This window comes from Dama dama, chromosome 25 (genome assembly GCF_033118175.1).
Source record: "Dama dama isolate Ldn47 chromosome 25, ASM3311817v1, whole genome shotgun sequence".
NCBI classification, from domain to species: domain Eukaryota; kingdom Metazoa; phylum Chordata; class Mammalia; order Artiodactyla; family Cervidae; genus Dama; species Dama dama.
Window position 1 is genome coordinate 71,742,773 of NC_083705.1, and position 20,796 is coordinate 71,763,568.

At 56.1% G+C, this 20,796-nt stretch overlaps 1 protein-coding gene across 2 annotated transcripts in view; it reads right to left on the bottom strand.

The window, feature by feature from the left end:
• TENT4A (terminal nucleotidyltransferase 4A) overlaps positions 1 to 20,303 on the bottom strand; it is a 41,348-nt gene extending 21,045 nt beyond the window's left edge. For both annotated transcript variants that reach the window (XM_061129352.1, XM_061129351.1), the window contains exon 1: positions 19,549 to 20,303. In XM_061129352.1, the coding sequence (XP_060985335.1) occupies positions 19,549 to 20,303 (755 nt within the window). The remainder of the gene's footprint in view (positions 1 to 19,548) is intronic.
• Between the last annotated feature and the right edge of the window lie 493 nt (positions 20,304 to 20,796).

Consider the following 20,796-nt stretch of genomic DNA (forward strand, 5'->3'; position numbering starts at 1 on the left):
CGGGATGGCTGTGTGGGGGCGGCCCGAGCCCCTGGAGAGGTGCCGTCAGTTGGGACATGGTGGGGAAGTCTCGCCGGCAGGTGCTCAGGAGGAACTAGAGGGCAGCCTTGCGCCGCGTCTGAGAGGCGGGCTCCGACACACTCCAGCCCTGGGGACCGGCCATGCAGACCACACGCAGCTTCAGCAGTCAGGGCGGAAGAGTCTCAAACTGACACAACACAACAGCACAAGTCCTGAATTGATGCCCTTTCTGGCTATTTTAAGAAAGATAAAAATGGTGAGACCAGAGTTTTCAGTGAATTTTAATCAAGGAACTACTGGAAAATGTCTGAAGCATTATTTTAAAATGTATTTTTAATCTAAGTATCAGAAAATAAGGTTCACTGAAAAATGAGAAAAGACATTTCTTACAATCACTTTCTTGTAAGAGTTCAAACCCACTCACTCAAAAGGTAATGACTTAAAAACTTTTAGTACCTTTAGTACCTTAATTAGTCAAATTAATTTTTGCATTTGTTTCAGCATCTGTTTTAGTAAATACTTGGTATATGGCTGCTGTACATACTTATGAAATCCAAGTCAATGAGCTTTTCAAAGAGCAGAAGACAGATTATTAAGTTAGGTACCGAACTGTGTCATTTCACAGCTAATACAGCTATTCACGAGAACAGATGCCCCATTCCAGGAGGTGGATTTTCAACTGCAGAAGCTGAGCTGGCAGGGTTACATGGCTTCCGACATTGTCTAAATCTGAACCAAAGCCAGCGAGGGCTGGCTGGTTCTGAAGGGGGCGCCTGGCAGCAGCACCTCCCCAGCCCGGGGCCCTGGCACCCAGCCCCAGGCAGAGAGGCTCCTTCTCCCGCTGCCAGCGCGGCACAGTCTGTGGGTTGTTCCGTGGAGACATCTCTGCACTCAAACAAGAGGACAGGCATATGCACTACAGCAGGTAGGAGACACAATTACACAAGGGACCAGAAGCGAGGACAATGAAATGTACTTAAAACAGTGTGGGCAGAAGCGGGGCAAACAGGAAGGCCAAGCTGATGCAGGTCTGCGAGGGGGAAGCACAGAGGGCCGCCTGTTCCCCTATATTTGAAATCTCCATGGCTTTTTCTAAGGAAAGCCAGTCAGAGGTCAGACTTCATTCATCACTTCGCGGGAGAAGAGAAACCAGATGAATGGACACAACCTCCTCTAGCTCGGTTACAGGACGTTTCAGCGCCCAAGCCCACAAGCGCGGTGCCCCTGGGCATTCAGTCGTCACCCCCCTTCCCCACCCCGCAGTCCCGACACCCCGGCCCCTGCCCCCCGCCCCCACGGCCCCCACTACTGCTGACCATGAGTCACCCTCCCTTTCACACCCTCCATGAACCTGGTCAATTCCAAATGCCTGTGGAAAGCCAGGCTTTTTGATTACAGTGAAAAAGGCAAAAGAACTTACTAGAAACCCTCTTGCACTGTTCACATATTCTCATTCTCTCCCTCTCCCACTCCTTCCAGCTCTCCTCACAAGCCTTGATAATCAGTGGTTTCTCAGAAACCAGAGCGCCCTCCTGCAGCTCCGCGATGCTCACGGTCTCCATCTCCGCCACCAACAGGAGCTTGGTGAGAATATCTGGATGAACCACTGCAGGCCTAGAGGGGACTTTCAGGCCACCTGAATGCTCTTGCAGCGAGAGCCCGAAGCTCGAGAGCACGAAGCCCGACTGCCCAAGGCACAGACAGGCCTGCGCCCCCCCGCAGCTGCGAAGCATGGGCTCCTGGACAGACAGACCAGCAGGGGATGACCAAATGACTTCTATTTTGGGGGTATACAATCCTTTCTAAACATGGTTAGTGATTAATTACAAATCATTTGTATTTATTTTTAAATTATTAAGACCAAACCCAACTGCTGAGAGTGTGCTTTCTCTCATTATGACCAGCAAGGGGCTACTCCCTTGTGGAGAACTGGCTCTCGGGTGCCTGGGCTGCAGTCATTGTGACTGACAATGACAATTAACAGCAAACCCAAGCATACTGCACACACCAAGCAAAGGCCCTGGGGCCTCCGAGTGGCCCAAGAACAACAACCATCTCCTCTTCCTCACAGAGAAAAAGAGGTCAGACACCAGAAGCTCTTAATTAACCATGGCAAAGGCAGTTAATTTAAGAAAGACCAATTACTATCTCTACCAACTATTTAGAAAACCGTGAATGAGGCCGCCAAAGGTTAACTTTTCAACCTAAGCTCAAAAGTGTGAGGAGACTGAAACCGCAAGGTCGAAAGCCCGTGTGCCTCCAGAGCACGCCTGCCCATCGCCGAGCCAGGGCCCCCACCACCTGCCTGCGGGGCCGCACCGTGGCCTTGCTGCATCTGCCAGCACCCACCTGTGCACGGGGCTCCTGAGCGCCGCCCTGCAGGAAGCTGCGGGGCCTCCAGAGTGCAGAGAGAGGCCCTCTGGAGAAGCTGCTGCCAGGGGAGGGTCCTGACGGCTGAGTGACTGGAGGAGGAGGATATGGTGACGGACGGGGAGCCCTGGGGCGCCAGGCCAAGGCCAACCCAGGACAAAAGAGGGCCAGGACAGAGGGCTCTGCAGCTCAGGAATCATCAACTCAGTTACCCTGATCCATGCAAACTCAGCTCTTGGCAGAAGCAAGCTTTCGGACTCTCCTGGTGGTCCAGTGGTAAAGAATCTGCCTGCTGATGCAGGGGACACAGGTTTGACCCCTGGTCCAGGAAGATCCTACATGCTGCGGGGCCACTAAGCGTGCAGGCCACAATGACTGATGCCCAGGCACCCGAAAGCCAGTGCTCCACAAGGGAGTAGCCCCTCCTGGCCACAACGAGAAAGCACATTCTCAGCAACAAAGATCCAGCATGGCAAAAAATAAAAATTTGTTTTTTTAAGAAAAGTAAGCTTTCTCTCCTGTCCTCTCCCGAGATCCATCCTGGGATGACTCAGACAGAACTGTATGCAGTGATGTCCAAGCACTGGAGCTGAAGGGGAGCAGAGGTGCCGCTGGGCGGGTCAGAGGAAGTGCCTCTTCACCCCGGCAGAGCAAACCCAGCCACACTGCACGCGCCACGCCAAGCCAAGGCCCTGGGGCCTCCAAGTGGCACAAGAGCCACAACCATCTCCTCTTCCTCACAGAGGACAGCAAGAGGTCAGGTATCAGAGCTCTTAATTAACCATGGCAGAGGCAGTTAATTTAAGGTGTGTCTTCTAAACCCACTTCGAGAACAGATAGGACATGCTAACATGGGTTTCTACACAGAGAACGCTGGTGAGATACCTGAGCGCTTCCCACAGACCAGGACGAAGCCAACTTCAGCATTTCACAGACATGCGAGCAGAGATTCTGCTGGTTATAACTGCTCAGAACCATCACTCTGCCGGGGTGCATCATGACCCGCCACAACCACCAGCTGGAGCAAGCCAGCAGGGAGCTCCCACTCACCAAGCAAGTCCTCAACTCGTCACGGGGCACAAACGACCAGTGGGGCTCAGCCTCCTGACACTGGGGTCCTGAGGAGCCCACATGCCCTCCAGAACCCAGTCTGGAGGAGCTCACAGCCACTGCCAGGGCAAAGGGTGCCAAGAAGGCCCCTGGCTGAGCCACACACAACGGCTCAGGACGCCGCCACCCAGCCCTGCATGGCAGCCGCAGCACAGGCCCTTCAGGCCGCAGGGCTCAGAGGGAACCGCCCAGCCATGCTCCTGGCTCCAAGAGCTGGATCATTTCTCAGATGAAGACAGCTTCATCCTCTGCCCTATTTCCAGATGTGCTCACACTCACGAAGGTAAGCTGGGTAATCTTCTGGGCAGCAATCTGGTTAAGAGGCTGAAAAGAGGACTATCCTGAGAGACTGCACAATACTGTGCACAGACAGCATTTTCACTAGTGTCTCCCAAATCGTCTTTGTTGCTGCTCAGCTGCTAAGTCGTGTTCAACTCACTCTTTGCGACCCCATGGACCACAGCACGCCAGGCTTCCCTGTCCATCACCAACTCCCAGAGCTTGCTCAAACTCATGTCCCTCGAGTCACTGATGCCATCCAACCATCTCATCCTCTGTCGCCCCCTTCTCCTCCTGCCTTCAATCTGTCCCAGCATCAGAGTCTTTTCCAATGAGTCCACCCTTCTCATCAGGTAGCCAAAGTACTGGAGCTTCAGCATCAGTTCTTCCAGTGAATATTCAGGTCTGATTTCCTTTAGGATTGACTGGTTTGATCTCCATGCAGTCCTAGGGACTCTCAAGAGTCTTTTCCAGCACCACAATTCGAAAGCATCAATTCTTTGGCGCTCAGCCTTCTTTATGGTGGAACTCTCACATCCGTACATGACAACTGGAAAAACCAAAGCTTTGATTATATGAACCTTTGTCAGCAAAGTGATGTCTCTGCTTTTTAACACACTGTCCAGGTTTGTTATAGCTTTTCTTCCAAGGGGCAAGCATCTTTTAATTTCATACCTCCAGTCACTGTACACAGTGATTGTGGAGCCTAAGAAAATAAAATCTACCACTGCTTCCCCTCTTTTGCCATGTATTTGCCAAAAAGTGATGAGACAGGATGCCATTATAGTCTTTCAGGAAAGTATTATTTGATCAGGACTCAAACTCACAGCTGTGCAGCTCATGATCCTGACCTTCAGCCACAGGCTGGGGAGTCACGCTCAGCAAGTCGCCCAGCACACAGACACGAACAGATATATGCACGACAGGCCTTTATAAAAAGTGAAAAGTTGTATGTATCTATTCCTAGTTATTTGAGAAACAATGTACATCAATTCCATCCTTAAAAAGTATTTAAAGGAGATTTTTCGAGACAGGAGGAGCCATTTATCTAGAGTTAGATTTAAACAAACATACAAAATGACCCATTTGTGACACATTTAAAGCAGCATTAAAAAATAAGACAGAACAGAAATGTAGCATGGGTCGTTTCTTTTCCTTATTTTCCAAATTTCTTCAGTAAGTACTATACTGCTTTTATAATCAAAGCCAAGAGAAAGCATCCTCACGCAGGGTTAGTGACTGACTTTACTCCAAAGACCAAAGGCAGACACTGCTGAGCTTCACTCCTCTTCAGGCGGGCCGCCTTCAGCCAAACACACACACTCGCTCCCTCTGGCTGGGCCCCTGCCCGCACCCTGGAGCCCAGGGGCCTCCTCCTGAGCTCATCTCCAACGTCGTGCAGCCCTAGAGCTCTGGCTTATTAGCAAAGAGCGTTGACCCCAGGTCACTGGCTTATTAGCAAAGAGACAGGGCTTCTAAGAAAGCCACCCTACAAGCCCAGAACCACCTCTGCAGACGTGGATGACTGACCGGAGGGGACCAGTGAGGAAGGGGATGTCCCCACCCCTGCTGGTCTTTCTGGTCGGCTCCTGTCAACAGTGCTGCTGGCAGAGGGCTGTGCCCGGGTGACTCTGAGGCTACGTGCAGACGTCGCATGTGTACTCTGTCCTGTCTGGGTCTACGGGACCCCATGGACTGCAGCCCACCAGGCTCCTATGTCCATGGGATTTCCCAGGCAAGAGTATTGGAGCAGGTTACCACTTCCTCCTCCAGAGGGTCTTCCCGAGTTAGAAACTACTAAAATTCACTAGCAATGTGATCATATCAGTATTCTTACTATGCAGACGAGTAACTGGCACGCACACCTGCCCACTGGGTCCAATCGCCTGTGACACGTCACAAGCACGACCCTCAGAACCCCTCCCCCCCCCCGACGTTACAGATGCTCAGAGGCTGGCACCTAGCCCGAGCCTCCGCGTCCCACACGGAACCTGCTGGCGTGAACTCAAGGTTCACATGTCTCTGCTCATACTGCTGCAAGAGCCCCCTGGAGCCTCCGCGCACCCTGCCTCCTGCAGACCCCCACCCAGCCGGCTGCTCCATCCTTGGCCCCGACTGCTGGGCAGTGACGCCAGACGTCGTGTGCACCTCTCCCCAGAGAACGCTGTGTGCCGCACCTGATGGAGGGCGTTGCCAACTACCATCCACGCCCCTGGGACCCAGGGGGGCACTCAGTGAGCCTGAGCCTGCTTCGGGCAGACCACAGACGTGACCACGTGGGCGCTCATCACCGCCAGGCGCCCGTGCGCTGCTGGCTACACGAGAGCCAAGTCTCCCCACACACCCGTGTGTCAGCATTTCTCAAAGTCCACTGTAATTAAAGCCACTTAACTTCACAGTATCCAATATTTGTGTATACATCAAAGTCAAGTGTGATCTATGATACCAGAAGAATAAAAACATAATTTAATTATCAAATGTTTACTTTTCATCCAATCTGCAAAAGGTCTCCACGTGTGTAGAGCAGGGAGTAAATCATCTGCTCCAGTTCTGCCTGGCATGACTGAGACATGTCCACCTCCTGAGTCTCAGGGCCGGACCCGGGGTTCTAGCTCAAGACAGCAGCAAAAGCACACGCCAACCTCCGAAGGCCCCCCCGGATAATTGGGAAAATATTTTAAGGAAAAGGGGGACAACACGACAGTGCTGAAAAACTGGTAAAAACAGGCAGGGAGGACGGACAAAGCACAGAACTCACTGGACCCAAAGGTTTAAGTCGACACTGAAGACCAGAAAGCAGACGCGAGTCATCGTCTGGCTCCTTACAGCGAACCCCGGCAGGGCAGGCTCTGACCCTGGCTACGGAGAGCACCAGACAGAGGAAAGCAGGCCCTCATCTCGCGGAGCTGGGAGCAAAGCAGGCAACCAAAAGCAACCCGAAGCACGGCACGGCCTGCAGAGATTCCAAATGGTGGCCAAGGCCAACGTCACAGCTACTCCACGGCGTGGGGTCAGGGGCGGTCTCCCAGTGAGCTGGTGCGAGAGCCACGACAGAGGGCAAGACGCACGCAGCTAGACGTTCAAAGATCAGGGCAGCCCTGGAGGCCAGAGGAACCCGGCACCGCCTGGAGCACAGAGAGCCTGGGGCCGACACAGCGGCAGCGAGGGCCGGCCACCCCTGGGCTGAGCTCAGAGCAGACGAGCGCCAGGCCTGGAGACCCTGAGTCCATGAAAGGACAGGAGCTGGGCCCCAAGAAGCCGAGCTCTTCGGGGACAGGCTTCAAGCCCCAAAAGGTGGTCCACAGACTCGCCCCAAGACTCTCCTCTCCACCCAGGGGCCCACAGGTCCCAGAGGGCCCACCGAAGACACAGCAGCCCCTGTGGCCTGCAGCTGGCTGGAAAGGGAACATTCCAGGGGAGTGAGAGGGCTCGGACACCCTCACGCCCCATCCTCGGAGACTGCAACCCAGGACCACAGCAGAGCAAACCAAGAGGCAGAGACCAGGACGCCGAAGGTCATGAGGACAACCCGGTGCAGGAGTGGATGCCAGCTGGGGTCAGGAAAGCCCACTCCCGTTCCTCATGCTATGGAACACCTAGCTAACAATGTGTCCATAAGCACGGGGTGGAAAGAGGGTGAGGAGCACAGGGAGCCACTGCACCGACAGCCTGGGAAGAGACAGTTTAAGGAGGGCGGACAGAGAGGAGAAAGAAAGAAGGCAGCTGTCCACGCGGAGAAGGTGGGAGACTCCCAGCGACAGGAAGATGAACCCACCAAACGCCCGGCCCCGAAAGTCAAGGGAGAGCCTGCTCTGCAGATGGCAGGGCGGCTGGAAGAAGGCCTGAGGCGGGGTCCATACCACAGAAAGGACCAGGTAAGGATGGGAGGCAGGCTCGGACAGGCGGGCATCCAGAAGCAACCAGCGTCCCTGAGCGGAGCTCTGTCCTGCTTCAGATCTCTGACAGCAGCTAGCGATGGTGGACAGCAAACCGAGGTCACGATGCTGGCCCCTGGCAGGCTTCGGGGAGCACGCGCCCACGAGCTCTCCTGACAAGTGGACCCAGGCCTGTGGAGCGGCCAGGGGCTGCGGACCAGGGGGGTCAGGGGCTCAGAGCCCACAGAGCCAGCGCTCACGTGTGCGGCAGCCCCACAAAGACACCCGACCCAGGCCCGTGGAGCAGCCAGGGGCTGCGGACCAGGGGGATCGAGGGCTCAGAGCCCACAGGGCCAGCGCTCACGTGTGCGGCAGCCCCACAAAGACACCCAACCCAGGCCCGTGGAGCGGCCAGGGGCTGCGGACCAGGGGGATCAGGGGCTCAGAGCCCACAGGGCCAGCGCTCACGTACGGGGCAGCCCCACAAAGACACCCGACCCAGGCCTGTGGAGCAGTCAGGGGCTGTGGACCAGGGGGATCGAGGGCTCAGAGCCCACAGGGCCAGCGCTCACGTGTGCGGCAGCCCCACAAAGACACCCACCAGAACCTGGAAAGCTGGTGGTGTCCGGGGACAGCCTAGCGCCCAGCACAACATCTGCGCAAGTACAGAACCGAGGCTGAGCGACTGCAGACTGCGGGGTCGGGGCAGGAGGGCGGGACCCCTGCCGCTCTGGGCCTCTGTTTCCCCCCCAGGAAACACAGGGCTGCTGACAGCACCCCCACACAGCGTCACTGTGAGGATTCAACAAGTCCACAGTGTTCAGAACAGGGCCTGGCACTCAGAAGGAGCTCAATAAATGTAGGTAGTGATCACAGTGATGGAACAAGACACCAACGTCTAAGGCGCGGTGACAGACAATGGATCCCGTGTCAGGAATTGGAGACGGATGGGGGCCGTGTAGTGGCCCCGCAGATGGGCGCCTTATACGTCTCCGGGCGCTGCAAGCCCAGCACCTGCTTCCTGCACGGCGGGGTGACGGTGTGAGCCTCGTCCGGGCGTGCAGACTACCAATTCTCCGTATCCACGCACAGTGGAGACAGAAGGCGGGAACGCGGCCCTCTTCCCAGGAGGGAGGGCACTCGTCCAACGATGAGGCCCCACCCTCCCTCGTCTAAGCCCACCACCCGCAAAGACCCCACCTCCTGCCACCACCGCACTGTGGGCACAAGGGCTTCAGCAGCTGAGTCTGGCGGAGGTAACTCCCCAGCCAGGGCTCAGGTCTCTTATGTGGCAGCAAGCAAACTGAACGGATTGTATTAAAGCGTTTTACTCTGGGGCTTTCCTGGTGGCCCAATGGTGAAGAATCCATCTGCCAACACAGGGAACATGGGTTCGATCCCTGACCAGTGAAGATCCCACGTGCCCGTGCTTCAGAGCAACGATGCCCGCACACCACAACCACAAATCCCACGGACCACAGCCACAAAGCCAGAGCTCTTCGAGCCCACAACGAGAAGCCCACATGCATCGCAACTAGAGCCCCGCCAGGGACAACTAAAGAAAAATCCTGTAGCAACGAAGAGCCAGCACAGACAAAAATCAACAATTAAAAAGAGAAAACAAAGCTTTTCTTTACACTTACCCTCATAAGGTTTTCATCTTTTTTATATTCTTAGTCTCTGCAAGAGCTCTTAGAAACTATTTTTCTATTTGATAGTGAATACTACTTTTGCTTTCAAGCAAAATTAATAATTCAGTAAACTGTATTTAAGGAGCACTGAAGTACGTCTGCTAATAATGCCACATGTCCATCCAAACGGGCTTAGAGAGATGTCCACAGAAGCAGTCACCTGAGGGCCTGTGGTTACTTCCTGGTGGTAGGCTTAAGTGATTTTAAGCTTTCTACTTTTTACCAAAAAAAAAAATGCACAAGTCTGTTTTATAAAAATACCGTTATTTAAGTCAGCCTATAGCACGCTCAGATTCAGCAGCTTGAGCCTCACGCCCTCTCCTCCTCCTGGACTGGCAAGGGCTTGGGAGGCCCATGACGATTAATAAACACCACAACATGCACTGAGGACCGCTGCCATGCCAGCAGCAAAGGCTCACCTGCCCCGTCACGGAACCGTCTTCCCCAGCGCCGCCCTCTACTTACTTCCCACGGGCTTACTCTAAAACCCATCCTGAGAGGCCAATTCTGCAAGCTTTCCTTCCCTCCAGCCCTTAACCTGTGACAATGCTCACAGGCCCCGTTCTCTGGAACTTGGGCTTGGCTCTGTATCCTTATCTCTGTCCCTCATCTTGTACTGAGGTTTGCATGCCAGTCCCTCGTAGTCAGTCTTCGAGAGAGACACCAACTCTTTAGACAGATTCATCATCCACTTTCTTTCAGGAGATAACCTTTAACAATACTTCGGAATCCCTTTGCATTTCACAAGCCACGCAAAGTATCCTCTTTTCTATATTTCAGTCATTTCCAGAGTTACACTTCATGTTTTTAACCTGTCTGCTTAAACTCAGAGGAGATGCCAATAACAGAATACTCTCTGTGCTCTGCACCAACGCTCCCCCTGACCGTTCACCACCTTCCTTCTTCTGGGCCTTCCCGAGGGCACCAACCCATCCCCAGCAGGCAGCGGGGAAGAGGGGTTTCTTGTCCAGCAGGCCTGGGCTGAGGCGCTTGTGCTTTGGCTTTCTAGCTGCACCCTGGGCAAGACCCATCATCTACCAAGACTTAATCTGCTCTTCACAACGAGCTCCTGCTCCAGGACCTGGGAGGAAGCAGGATGCAGCCCCGACACAAGGCCGCCGGAGGCACACGCTCGCCAGCCCTGCTTTTTCGTCTCTCGGTTGTCTTCCAGAAGAACCCAAGTCAACAGCTTGTCAAACCCTTCACTGTTCATAAACCCCAACTTCTAAGAACAATCCTGATGGCAGGAGTCCTGCTGCCTTCACCACAGCTCCCCAGGCAGTTCCAGAATGCCTGGGGGAGGGGGAACTCCTAGGACCTCAGCGGCCGGATGAGTGCCCCCAGCTTTGTCACTGGTCATCGGACCTTCAAAGTCCTGAGAGAGGGGAGGGCCCAGGTCCCCCTCCCCTAGTCTGCTCTCTCCAGGAAAGCGAAACAGCAGGTGACCCTCAACAGACACACCGCGGCCAGGTCTGCAGAGCTGCAAGCTCCAACCCAGTCTCCGACCGTCTCCCCGGGGTCGGTGCCAGACTGACATTCCCACGGTCAGCACCTCTGGCCAGATCACGTCAGCCTGGCCAGGCTGTGCTTTTCTGTCTACACAGCAGGAGAAGGCATACTCACGTCGCAGGCCTGCTCTGAGGACTCAGGGAGAAACCTCGTGCAGGGCGGCAGGGAGACCACCCAGCGGAAGAGGCTGGGATGCGGGAGCCCGCCGCCCACCTGCTGGCGCAGACACCCGGCCGGCAGGGTCCTCTGCCAGGAACCCGGTTTACGCTTCGTGTGCTCCACAGACAGCAGCCCTGGGAAAGAATTCCACTAGAAACTCAGAAACACTGTTTCCGGGGCTTTCCGGTAGTAACTTGGTGAGCAGCATGGCCTCTGCTGGTGTGAGGGTTTGGATTTATTTAGGCAGCAGTTACTGAATCAAGCACTGTGTTTTGAGTAAGAAATCTGAAATTACTGCAGTTCAATGCTGTCCAACATAAGACTGTTTAAATTTTAACTTAAGCACGATGAAAACCCAGCTCCTGAGTCCTGGGAGTGTCAGTGGCCCCCACACTGGGCAGCACAGAACCAGGCCCCGTCCTCACAAACGTCCTGCGGGCGGCGCGGCCCTAGTTCTGACCCACCCGAACCCTCGCTCCCGTTTCCTGCACAACACACAGCTGTTCAGTCGTGAGTCGTGACATGACCCAGAGCACGTGCTGAAGGCTGAACGAGCTCAGAGAAACAGCGTTTAACACCCGCTCCTCCTACTCAAGACAAGACCAAAATCCCAAAGGCTTCCAAGCAAGTTACACAGGGCAGCCCCCACACACCTGTAAACACACAGAGGACCCTAGAAGCTCTGGGAAAACAGGATGCTTAAACCTAGAGGACACAAGACTCTGGGCACTGTTTAAATTTTTAAAAGCAGAAAAGTCTGTTTGGGGTCAAAGGGAGAAAGCGTTTCCCAGCCTCGGTGGGGCTGCCCAGCTGAGCCCGCGGCCCACCCAGCGCTCTGCAGCCGTCTCTCCAACACAAAGGCTCTGGCCTGAGAGGGAATGCTGCCACTATCCGGCTGGCAACAAGAACCACCTAACTTTTGGTTTCGATTTCTCCAGAGAAGAGGGAGGAAGGAAAACAGTGGCCTTCCTAACGCCCCCATGTGACAAGTCACCCCATGAGCCCGCTTGCCTTCAAGTGACAGGCCCGGCGAGGGAGCGGGCCCCCCTCCACAGTGGGAAACTGAGGCTCAGAAGTCAGGACCGTCGAGGAAGCCAGTCACATCCAGACAGGAAAACCAGGCTACCCGAGATGGGGCTAACCCAGTGAGCACAAGGCCTCGCACACGCGTCCCCACGCAGCCATCACCACCACACAAATGGTCTGATTTTTCATTTCCCTTTAACTCCTCCACCCTAGTCATTCCTTCAGATTCCCAGGATTCCGGAAATGTTAAGATCATCTGAGATGCCTTTCAAGGGCTTCCCAGGTGGTGCCAGTGGTAAAGAACCCGCCCGCCCATGCAGGAGATATAAGAGACACCAGGTTCAATCCCTGGGTTGGAAAGATCCCCTGCAGGAGAGCAGAGCAATTCACTCCAGTATTCTTGCCTGGAGAGTGGCATGGACAGAGGAGCCTGGCGGGCCACAGTCCATGGGGTTATAAGGAGTCAGACACAACTGACAGCGTCTGAGCAAGCAAGCGAGCAATGTCAGTGCGATGGTATTTCTAGCGAAATCCCTTCCAAACGTGAAAAGATAGAAACTGCCTACAATCCACCTGTTATCACTTAAGAAATTCACTCTGATCTCCAACCACACAGAGCTGAAATGGTTATGCACAGCAGCTGACTTAGAAGTTAAAAGGAGCACAAACCCACAAGAGAAAGGCATGGTGCTGATAACCGAAGCCACTCCCCGCCGAGGGGAACCTCAGCACAGTCCACCTGTGAGTGCGGAGAAGGACAAACCTCCATGCAGAACCGCACCAGGCCGGCGTGGGTCCAGCCTCTGCGCCTCCCCCCTACAGCAAAGGGAGCCCAGGCCTCGGAAGCCCAGGTCACAGGACACCCACCGGGCACCAAGCTTTCTACCTCCTCATGTTAGGTATTAATTTCATAATAAGACAGACCAGTTAAAAACTAAATGGAGATGCCTTTCTAACACCGAACAGAATTTTTGTTGAACGTTCTGTTTTTTACATTCTGGGTTGCAAAGCATAAACCTGACTTCACCACTTTTCAAGAAGGGAGGCAGATACACTGTGATAGATTTTACTTCATTCTGCACTTAAATAACCTCAGAATTAGCAATCAAATCTTCAGAAATTCTAAGATAAACAGTGGAAGTTATTTTTAGCATTTGGTTTATTTCAACTCTGCAGACTTACCACACCTGCCAGACTCTCTCTTCTTCTCTCTCACTCATTTGCTCACTCACCCACCAGACACACACAGCAGTGGCTAGAGTGTGCCTGGCGCTGGGAATGCAGGCTAGGACACAGCCCACCTTGCCCTGAAAGGACACAGGAGAGCCGGTGCCAGTTCTCAAGAGCGGCAGTAACTCCACAGGAAGGGGGAGAGCCCTGGGGCGGGGCTTCTGAGCAAGGCACCAGTCCCCAGGCCTGGGCTGGGTCTTCTGCAAGCACGGAGGGACCTCGGGGTATCCAGAGGTTACCAGGCGAGTCACCGGCCACCCTCCCCTGGTGCAGGAAGGGCACCTCTCCTAAGCGAGCCTAGGCAAGACACCTCACACACGGGACTTTTCCATCACTGAAATTTTCGTCTGTCCACGGCACTCACATGAACTCCGCTCAGATGACATGTTTTAAGGACAGTCCACACAACAGAGGCACAGACAGGCACTCAGAGCTATGGCCGCTCTGGCTGCCCGAGTTCAGTGGTGACAAATCAGAGGACAGACAATCTGCCAGAGTCATAGTCATGGGCTAGTGTCCAGTCAAAGGAGACCAGTGCTGGAAAAGAAAAGCGCAGCCCGTGTTCCCAGGCAGACAGGTCTACCTACAAGAAAACACCTCCCCACCCCTACCCCCAGAAGATCCAGAACCTGCGGTCATAAGGAAACGCTCATGGCTCCTGGGATCACGCTGTATTACTGTGAGCCCTTAACACAGTCCCCTGGTGGGCCTGACCCAACTCCACGAGGCCTTAAAGCAGAAGGCTTCCTGCAGCTGGCAGAGACTGCCAGAGATTCAAAACCTGGCAGGCCTGAAGACAGAAGGACCAGGAACAAAAGACACGGGTGGTTTAAAGGAGCTGAGAGAGGCCCCAGCTGGCGGCCAGCAAGAAATCAGGGACCTCAGTCCTACAACCACGAGGGCGAATCACGCCATAACAGGAATGAGCTCGCAGAGGGCTCCTGAGCCCCAGCAGAGGATGCAATGGGCAACCCAGGACTTCAGCCCAGCGAGCGCCAGAGTGGAGAAGCCAGCCCCCAGCCCAACCTCCGACCCACAGAGCCTGTGAGACAGTCAGTGAGAGCGGTTGGGAAGCCGGGAGCCCGCAGCTGTTTGTCACACAGCAGCAGGAAGTACACTCGCCTAAGACGTCTCATTTGCAGGGCACTGTGGGCGGGTGTCTCGGGCACCTGTCCCGACTATGGAGCCTGCCCACCTCCCCTTCCAAACGCCCGCAGGAGCCTTTTGAGCGGAGGAACCCTGACGGGCCGGCTGGAGCCTTTGAGACAGGCCGGTGGCCGTTCCCAGCAGGCACTGTGGCTTCCAACGACCCGGGGGCTCCTGGGAGGGATTCAGTCAGCCCTCCTCCCACACCCCGTGAGCCGACGTTCTGGCTGCGTCATCACAAACCAGGTTTCTGGACTCGAACATCACAGGTTTCTGTCTGCCTGTTTACTACAACTCTCTCTTATTCCACAACCAAAAAAACCAAAGCTTAAACCAGAATGACCTTAACGATGGCATTTTTCAAGGATGATTGCTACCTCTCCTTCCATTCGTTATGAACCCACTTAAAACAGGGACCAAGATTTTAAATTAAATGGCAAACAAAAGCAAAGTCTGACACTTTACTTTGACAAACAAATCTTCAATTATGAAATTTTTTTTAACTTCATAACACTGAAGACTTAACTTTTAGGAGCACACGTCCCCACCACACTCTGTGTCTCAGCAGCCCGCCTTGGCGTGGCTGTACCACCCCACCCTACCCTCCACACAGGAGCAGTCAAGAAGCCTTCTTTACAAAACCAGCTGAGGGCCCCCATCTCACGGGCCCCCTCGCCAGCCGGTGTAACCAGCTGCCCCTCCCCCCTCCTCCTTGGCAGCCCCTTCCCTGAGGGCCAGCCCGTCCTGGTTTACCAGGGACCAGGCACCACTCTCCCTGAGTGTCGCAGCCAGCACCCTGAGTGCGATTTCCAATTTCACTCTGCAGAGAGACCAGCTGTGGTGCGAGGGGCAGGAACAGCTACGTGACTGGCTCGCAGGTGAGTGTCTCCGTGGGAGCGGATTTCATGAATGGTCCAGGCAGCAGCAAACGTGTGCCCAGCACATCACCCTTGCTGCCCTCCACAACCAAGGGCCTTTGGGGATGAACACCGGAAAAAAACAAGGCCCAGGTGTGCCACCTTTCAAGGCAGATCTCCAAATAGCATTCCTGCGAATCCCAGCACATTCAGAGGACGACATCAGGATGAGACGAAGGCAGGAGAGTGGAGACAGCCCAGGGTCCACGGCAGTCGCGCTGGGCCTTCCCCTGTGCCCTCCCACTGGTCCCCTGAGGACGCGCCAGGGGAGGCCACTTGCTGGACCGCGGGCAGGGCCACAGGGGAGAGGCGAGGTCGTGATCTCCTCCAGGCGCTGACTCAGGAGAGCAGGGAGGGGAGAACAGGCCTGGGGCAGAATGAACCCAGGCCAAGCCCTGAGGGGACTGGCTGGACAGTCCTATGAATGACACCTGTTGGCGTCTCGTACGCTCAGGCTGAGTGAATTCTCTTTGGGGGAATAGACCTTTAAACATGAAATCTCAAGGGACCTGTGGGGCGGGTGCTGAGCGACTCTGCACACACGGGCAGGCCTGAGAGGGCAAACTCGGAACTAAGCCTGGGCAGAGCCCAACAGCAGGCCTCGCCAGGCCTCTTCTCTCTCATCCCAGGACCTCCTTCCTGGGGGCCCACAGGGCATCAGGGAGGATGTGAGAGCAGAACTGGGGCCCACACCCTCACCTGCTATGCAGGACTTTTCTTTACCTTGAAACAGGTTTCTGAAGCTGCTGGTGCTGACCCGGGCAAAGTAACAGAGCTCGGCGGGGTCAGAGGCAAGGGCCAGTGAAGCGGGGCAGGCAGAGGCCAGGTCACAGGGGCCCTGAGCCTGTCTGCCACCTGCCTGCAGCTCCAGGTCAGCAGCCCCAGCAGGGAGCACCCCTCCCACTGCCCACACAGCTTCCCAAAGACTTGAGATTCAACCAAAGAAACAGACTAAGAACTAGAGGCAACGGCAGCTGCAAAAGCAGCATTTGACGACCGCCACGCTGAGTTCTCACCCTCACTCCCATCTGCTTTCACCTGCTTTTTCTTCATCTTCCTCGAGGATGAAGACAGGCTGGCCATCTCTCAAGGCAGCCATCAGGCTGAGTTCCCAAGGGCAGAAAGCTCCCCAAGAAAGAAGGGATGGTGCCGGCTGCTACAGGGGCTGCCAGGAAGAGGCCCAGTGGGGTTCCGTGGATGCCACTCAAACTCCCGCCACGCCAGCAAGTGTGAGCCCTTTCTGGAGGGCTGCGGACACCATCCTTCCAGAAATGCTGTCCGGAGACTACACGGGCTGAGCAACTTCTCATCAACAAGAGTCTTGTCTGCTGGGTGGACTAGCAGCTCTCTGATCTCAGTTCCTTCCCTTTCTAAGCCACAAGGAAGAGATCTTCTGGTGGCCTTCCTCATCACTCCAGAGAAGCTGGTGACCAGGAGCAAGTTCCAGACACAGTTCTTTCTCCATACCCAAAGGTGAGTTCCCAGAAGCCCAGCAGGCCCGCAGACATGACTGACCATCGGGGAGGCCTCCCTCCTCCCCCCACAGGCAAACCCACCAGCTGGACCACTACTGGGGTGCACTCCGCCTCCTCTCTGCCCTTCTGAAGCGGCAGGCCACTAGGATTCAGAGCAGGGAACCAGGCACTGGACACTCGCCCTTCCAGGCACAGAGTGGGCAATCCAAGCAGTCTTCTCCCCTAAGCAGGGATGGAAGAGAGTGGACAGACCCAGGCCCACCCACGGAGACGGTCAAGGAAGGGGAGACAACAAAGAGGAAAAACCCCACCTATTTAAGGGGCTGAAAGGCAGAACACCTGGCGGCTTCGGAGCCCACTCTTCAGCTCTGCATCATGCGGAGCTGAGCTCCAACGGGCTGGTGGGGGTGGAGGAGGCAGGCCCCCGACAGCAGGAGCGGAGATCCCAGGCTAGGCCCGGAGTGGCAAGCAAGGTGTCAGCTCTGCCTCTAACCTAAGCGGGGCGAGGGAGGTCCGTGGGGTGGGCCCTGACCAAACCTCACTAGAGAGGACGGCAGCCCGAGAGGGTGCCCCCGAGTCAGCGTCACAAGGCTGTGTCCCACGCTGACCCCTCCCCGAGATGCCAGCACAGCACCTGGCAGGTCATGGGCTCCTTAAGAAAAGCGACAGCAACCCGTGTGCCCAAGCTTACTAGAAACTACAGGCGAGGACACCGCTTGCAGAGCCTGAGCAAGTCCCACAAGAGCATCACACCTGGAGCTCTACAGGTGAAGACCACACACCCTCCTGTTTTCCTAGGGCTAAGACACAGTCAATTCCGGGGAGGAGACAGGCTGGAAACCTACAGCCACCCCCCACCACCTCTGCGCAGAAAGTTCCACAAGTAACAACCGGAAGGAGAGAGGAAGAGGAGGTGGGACTCCTACGTGGGGCTGAAGTACTAGCTCAAACTGAAAGTCGATCAGTCGTGTCAGACTCTTTGCCACTCTGTGGACTATACAGTCCATGGAATTCTCCAGGCCAGAATACTGGAGTGGGTAGCCTTTCCCTTCTCCAGCGGATCTTCCCAACCCAGGGATCCAACCCAGGTCTCCAGCATGGTAGGCGATTCTTTACCAGCTGAGCTACCAGGGAAACTCAAGAATACTCAAGTGTGTAGCCTATCCCTTCTCCAGTGGATCTTCCTGACCCAGGAATCGAACCAGGGTCTCCTGCACTGCAGGCAGATTCTTTACCAGCTGAAATACCAGGGAAGCCCTAGCTCAAAAGGCTTCAGGAATTCCTGCAAGTAATTTGCTTCCAACCCACACCCGGTGAAACAAGTTGCAGAAAGAGCAGCTATTACTGTGTATCACACATGATTTAAAGTAGTATCAACTTAGGTTTCACAACACACTTCAGAAGAGAATAAACAGACCGAAGAGATAAACAGTTACTCTCACAAATAACCCCAATACCAAGCAACTGTGGGATTTATGAAACTAATGTTTTACAACCATAACACCCTTGAAAGATCCTTAGGTGACCCCCAAATCAGCTCCCAACTGTACAAGAAAGTTTATAACTTAAATCCTAAAATGCTGAGGGAAAAAAAAAACCTGCCTATGGATACCTTGTTTCCAGGTGCTCAGAAAAGCACAGGGCTGGGTAAGTAGCACTCACACCTGAGACAGCCTCACCTGGGACAGCTCCCACACACACACCCACCTTCCTCACAGGTCCTGGCCTCTGTAATTGCTCTAACTGTAAAACGAACCTCTAATCCCCATTAGGCTGATGTGGAAATACTTCTTTTTTTCCCCCCACAGCTAAGTCTTGGACTCTTTTTTTTTTTTTCCATTTATGTTTATTAGTTGAAGGCTAATTACTTTACAGTGGGAATACTTAAAATAGAGATGACACTTCCCGGAGAATAACCAGTTGCTACAAACGTTTTTTACCTTTTCTGAACACTACTAACATTAAAAAAAAAAAAAAAAAAAACCTGCAGATGACGCTATCTGGCAATTTCGGCACAAAATTAAACCACAATATGCAAGCCCCTTCACCAGAAAGTCGTTTCTAAATTCGTTGTTGGTTAAACTGTATCGTTACCGAAAAAAATCTAGTCCTGTTCTAAATGGATTTCCGCGGGGGGTAAAAAAGTTAACATTTAACCAACATTTGCCTTCAACTCGATTCAAGTTCCCGACAATACTAAAAAGCCTCCGCAAGTTAACATAAAACACCCCTCTGCATCCCATTTGACAAAAGGTTCCTAACCTGGCGGGGCTGGGGTTGGGGGGTGGGGTATATTGGAAAGTATGCGACCTCCTTTCCAGTTTGTTTGCTAAGTGGCTTCAGTCGTGTCCGACTCTTTGAGACCCCATGGACTATAGCCCGCCAAGCTCCTCTGTCCAGCAAGAATACTGGAGTGGATTGCTGTTTCCTTCTCCACCTTTCCAGTTTAGCCAGCGAGAAAAGAAAAACACCTGCACGCGCAGAACGCAGCGGGCCCTTTCCTGCACCGTTAGTTCTAGAATCTCGACACACCGCCCATTTATACTTTGAATATGAAAATAAGAAACTAAAAAGGCTCCTCGTAGAGTCGGACGTCGGCCTCCGACACCCACCTTCCAAACGACGTGGGAGCCCCGGGTGGGGACGTTCGATCGCCCAAGGCGCCGCCCCGGGAGACCCCTCGCGGCGAGGCTGCCCCCCGCCCCCGCCCCCGCCCCGGCGCCCCGCCGCGCGCACTCACCCCTGGATGCCCGGGCTGTACGCGCGGCTCTTCCACGGCGTGCCGGGCCGCGGCGCCTGGGGCCCGGGGCCGCCGCCTCCGCTGAGAGCGGCCGCGCGGCTGCCGGACAGCAGATAGTTGAGGCCGTACGTGCTGGCCTTGTTCTCGCGTTTCCGGCGGCCCGGGTGGAACTGGTGCTGCGGCGGCGGGGAGCCGGCGGGCGCGGGCCCGCGTGGCCCGGCGTGCCCGTTGGGGGCGCTCGGCGGGCCGTCCGCGAAGTGGAAGAAGGCGCCGCCGCGGCCGCCGCCCGCCCGGCCGAGCGACGCGCTGCTGGAGGACGAGGAGGAGCAGCCGGGGCTCTCGGTGCCCGACTCGGCGTTGGACGAGGAGGACGACGACGAGGACGACGAGGACGAGGACGACAGCGACGGCGATTTGTGCAGACGCCGGGCGCCCTCGGCCGCGGGCCCGAGCGCCGTCAGCAGCGCGGGGGGCAGTGCGGCCGCGCCGGGTGCGGGCGGCGGTGGGGGCGGCGGGGGCGACGCGGCGGGCAGCGCTGGCCCCCCCAGGCCGCCGCCGCCGCCCTGCCCGGCCGCCCCCGTCCCCGCCGCGGCCGCGGCCGCCGTGTCCAGCGCCGGCGAGTTGAGGCAGAAGTAGGGCGCGAAGCCCGAGCCGCCGCCGCGGCCCACGCCCTGCGAGGTCTCCCAGATCTGCATCCACAGGGCATTGGCCGGCCCCTTCTGCTCCGGCTGGATCCAGGCCACGCGCGGATCCATCCACGCGCCCGCCCCGCGGGCCCGCGCGCCCGCCCGCCCCGCCCCCGGGCCGCGCCGCGCCGCGCACGGACGGACGGACGGACGGGGGGACGGACGCACGGGCGGGCGGGCCTGCGCCGCGCTTCGGACCGGCTCGCGGCGGCGGCGGCGGCTCCCGTCGGGGTCCCGGCTCGCGGCGGCGGTCTCTGAGGAGAGGGGGAGCGCCCCGGGCAGGCGGCGGCGGTGCTGCTAGGGCCTGTCAGGCTCCCTTCAGGAGGCGCGGGGGCCGCGGCGGCGGCGGCGTTCCACACGGGCTGGCGGCGGAGGCCATCGGAGGGGGGCGGGCCCAGGCGCCGCGCGGCCCGGGACCCGCGGGAGGGCGGCCGCCGCCGCGAGCCGAGCCCTCAGGCGAGCTCGCGCCGCTAGCTCCGCGTCCCTGCCAGCAGCACCGGCGGCGGCGGAGGTGGCGGCGAAAAGACACGCTCGGCGGCGACGGGGCGCGGGGGAAGGAGGG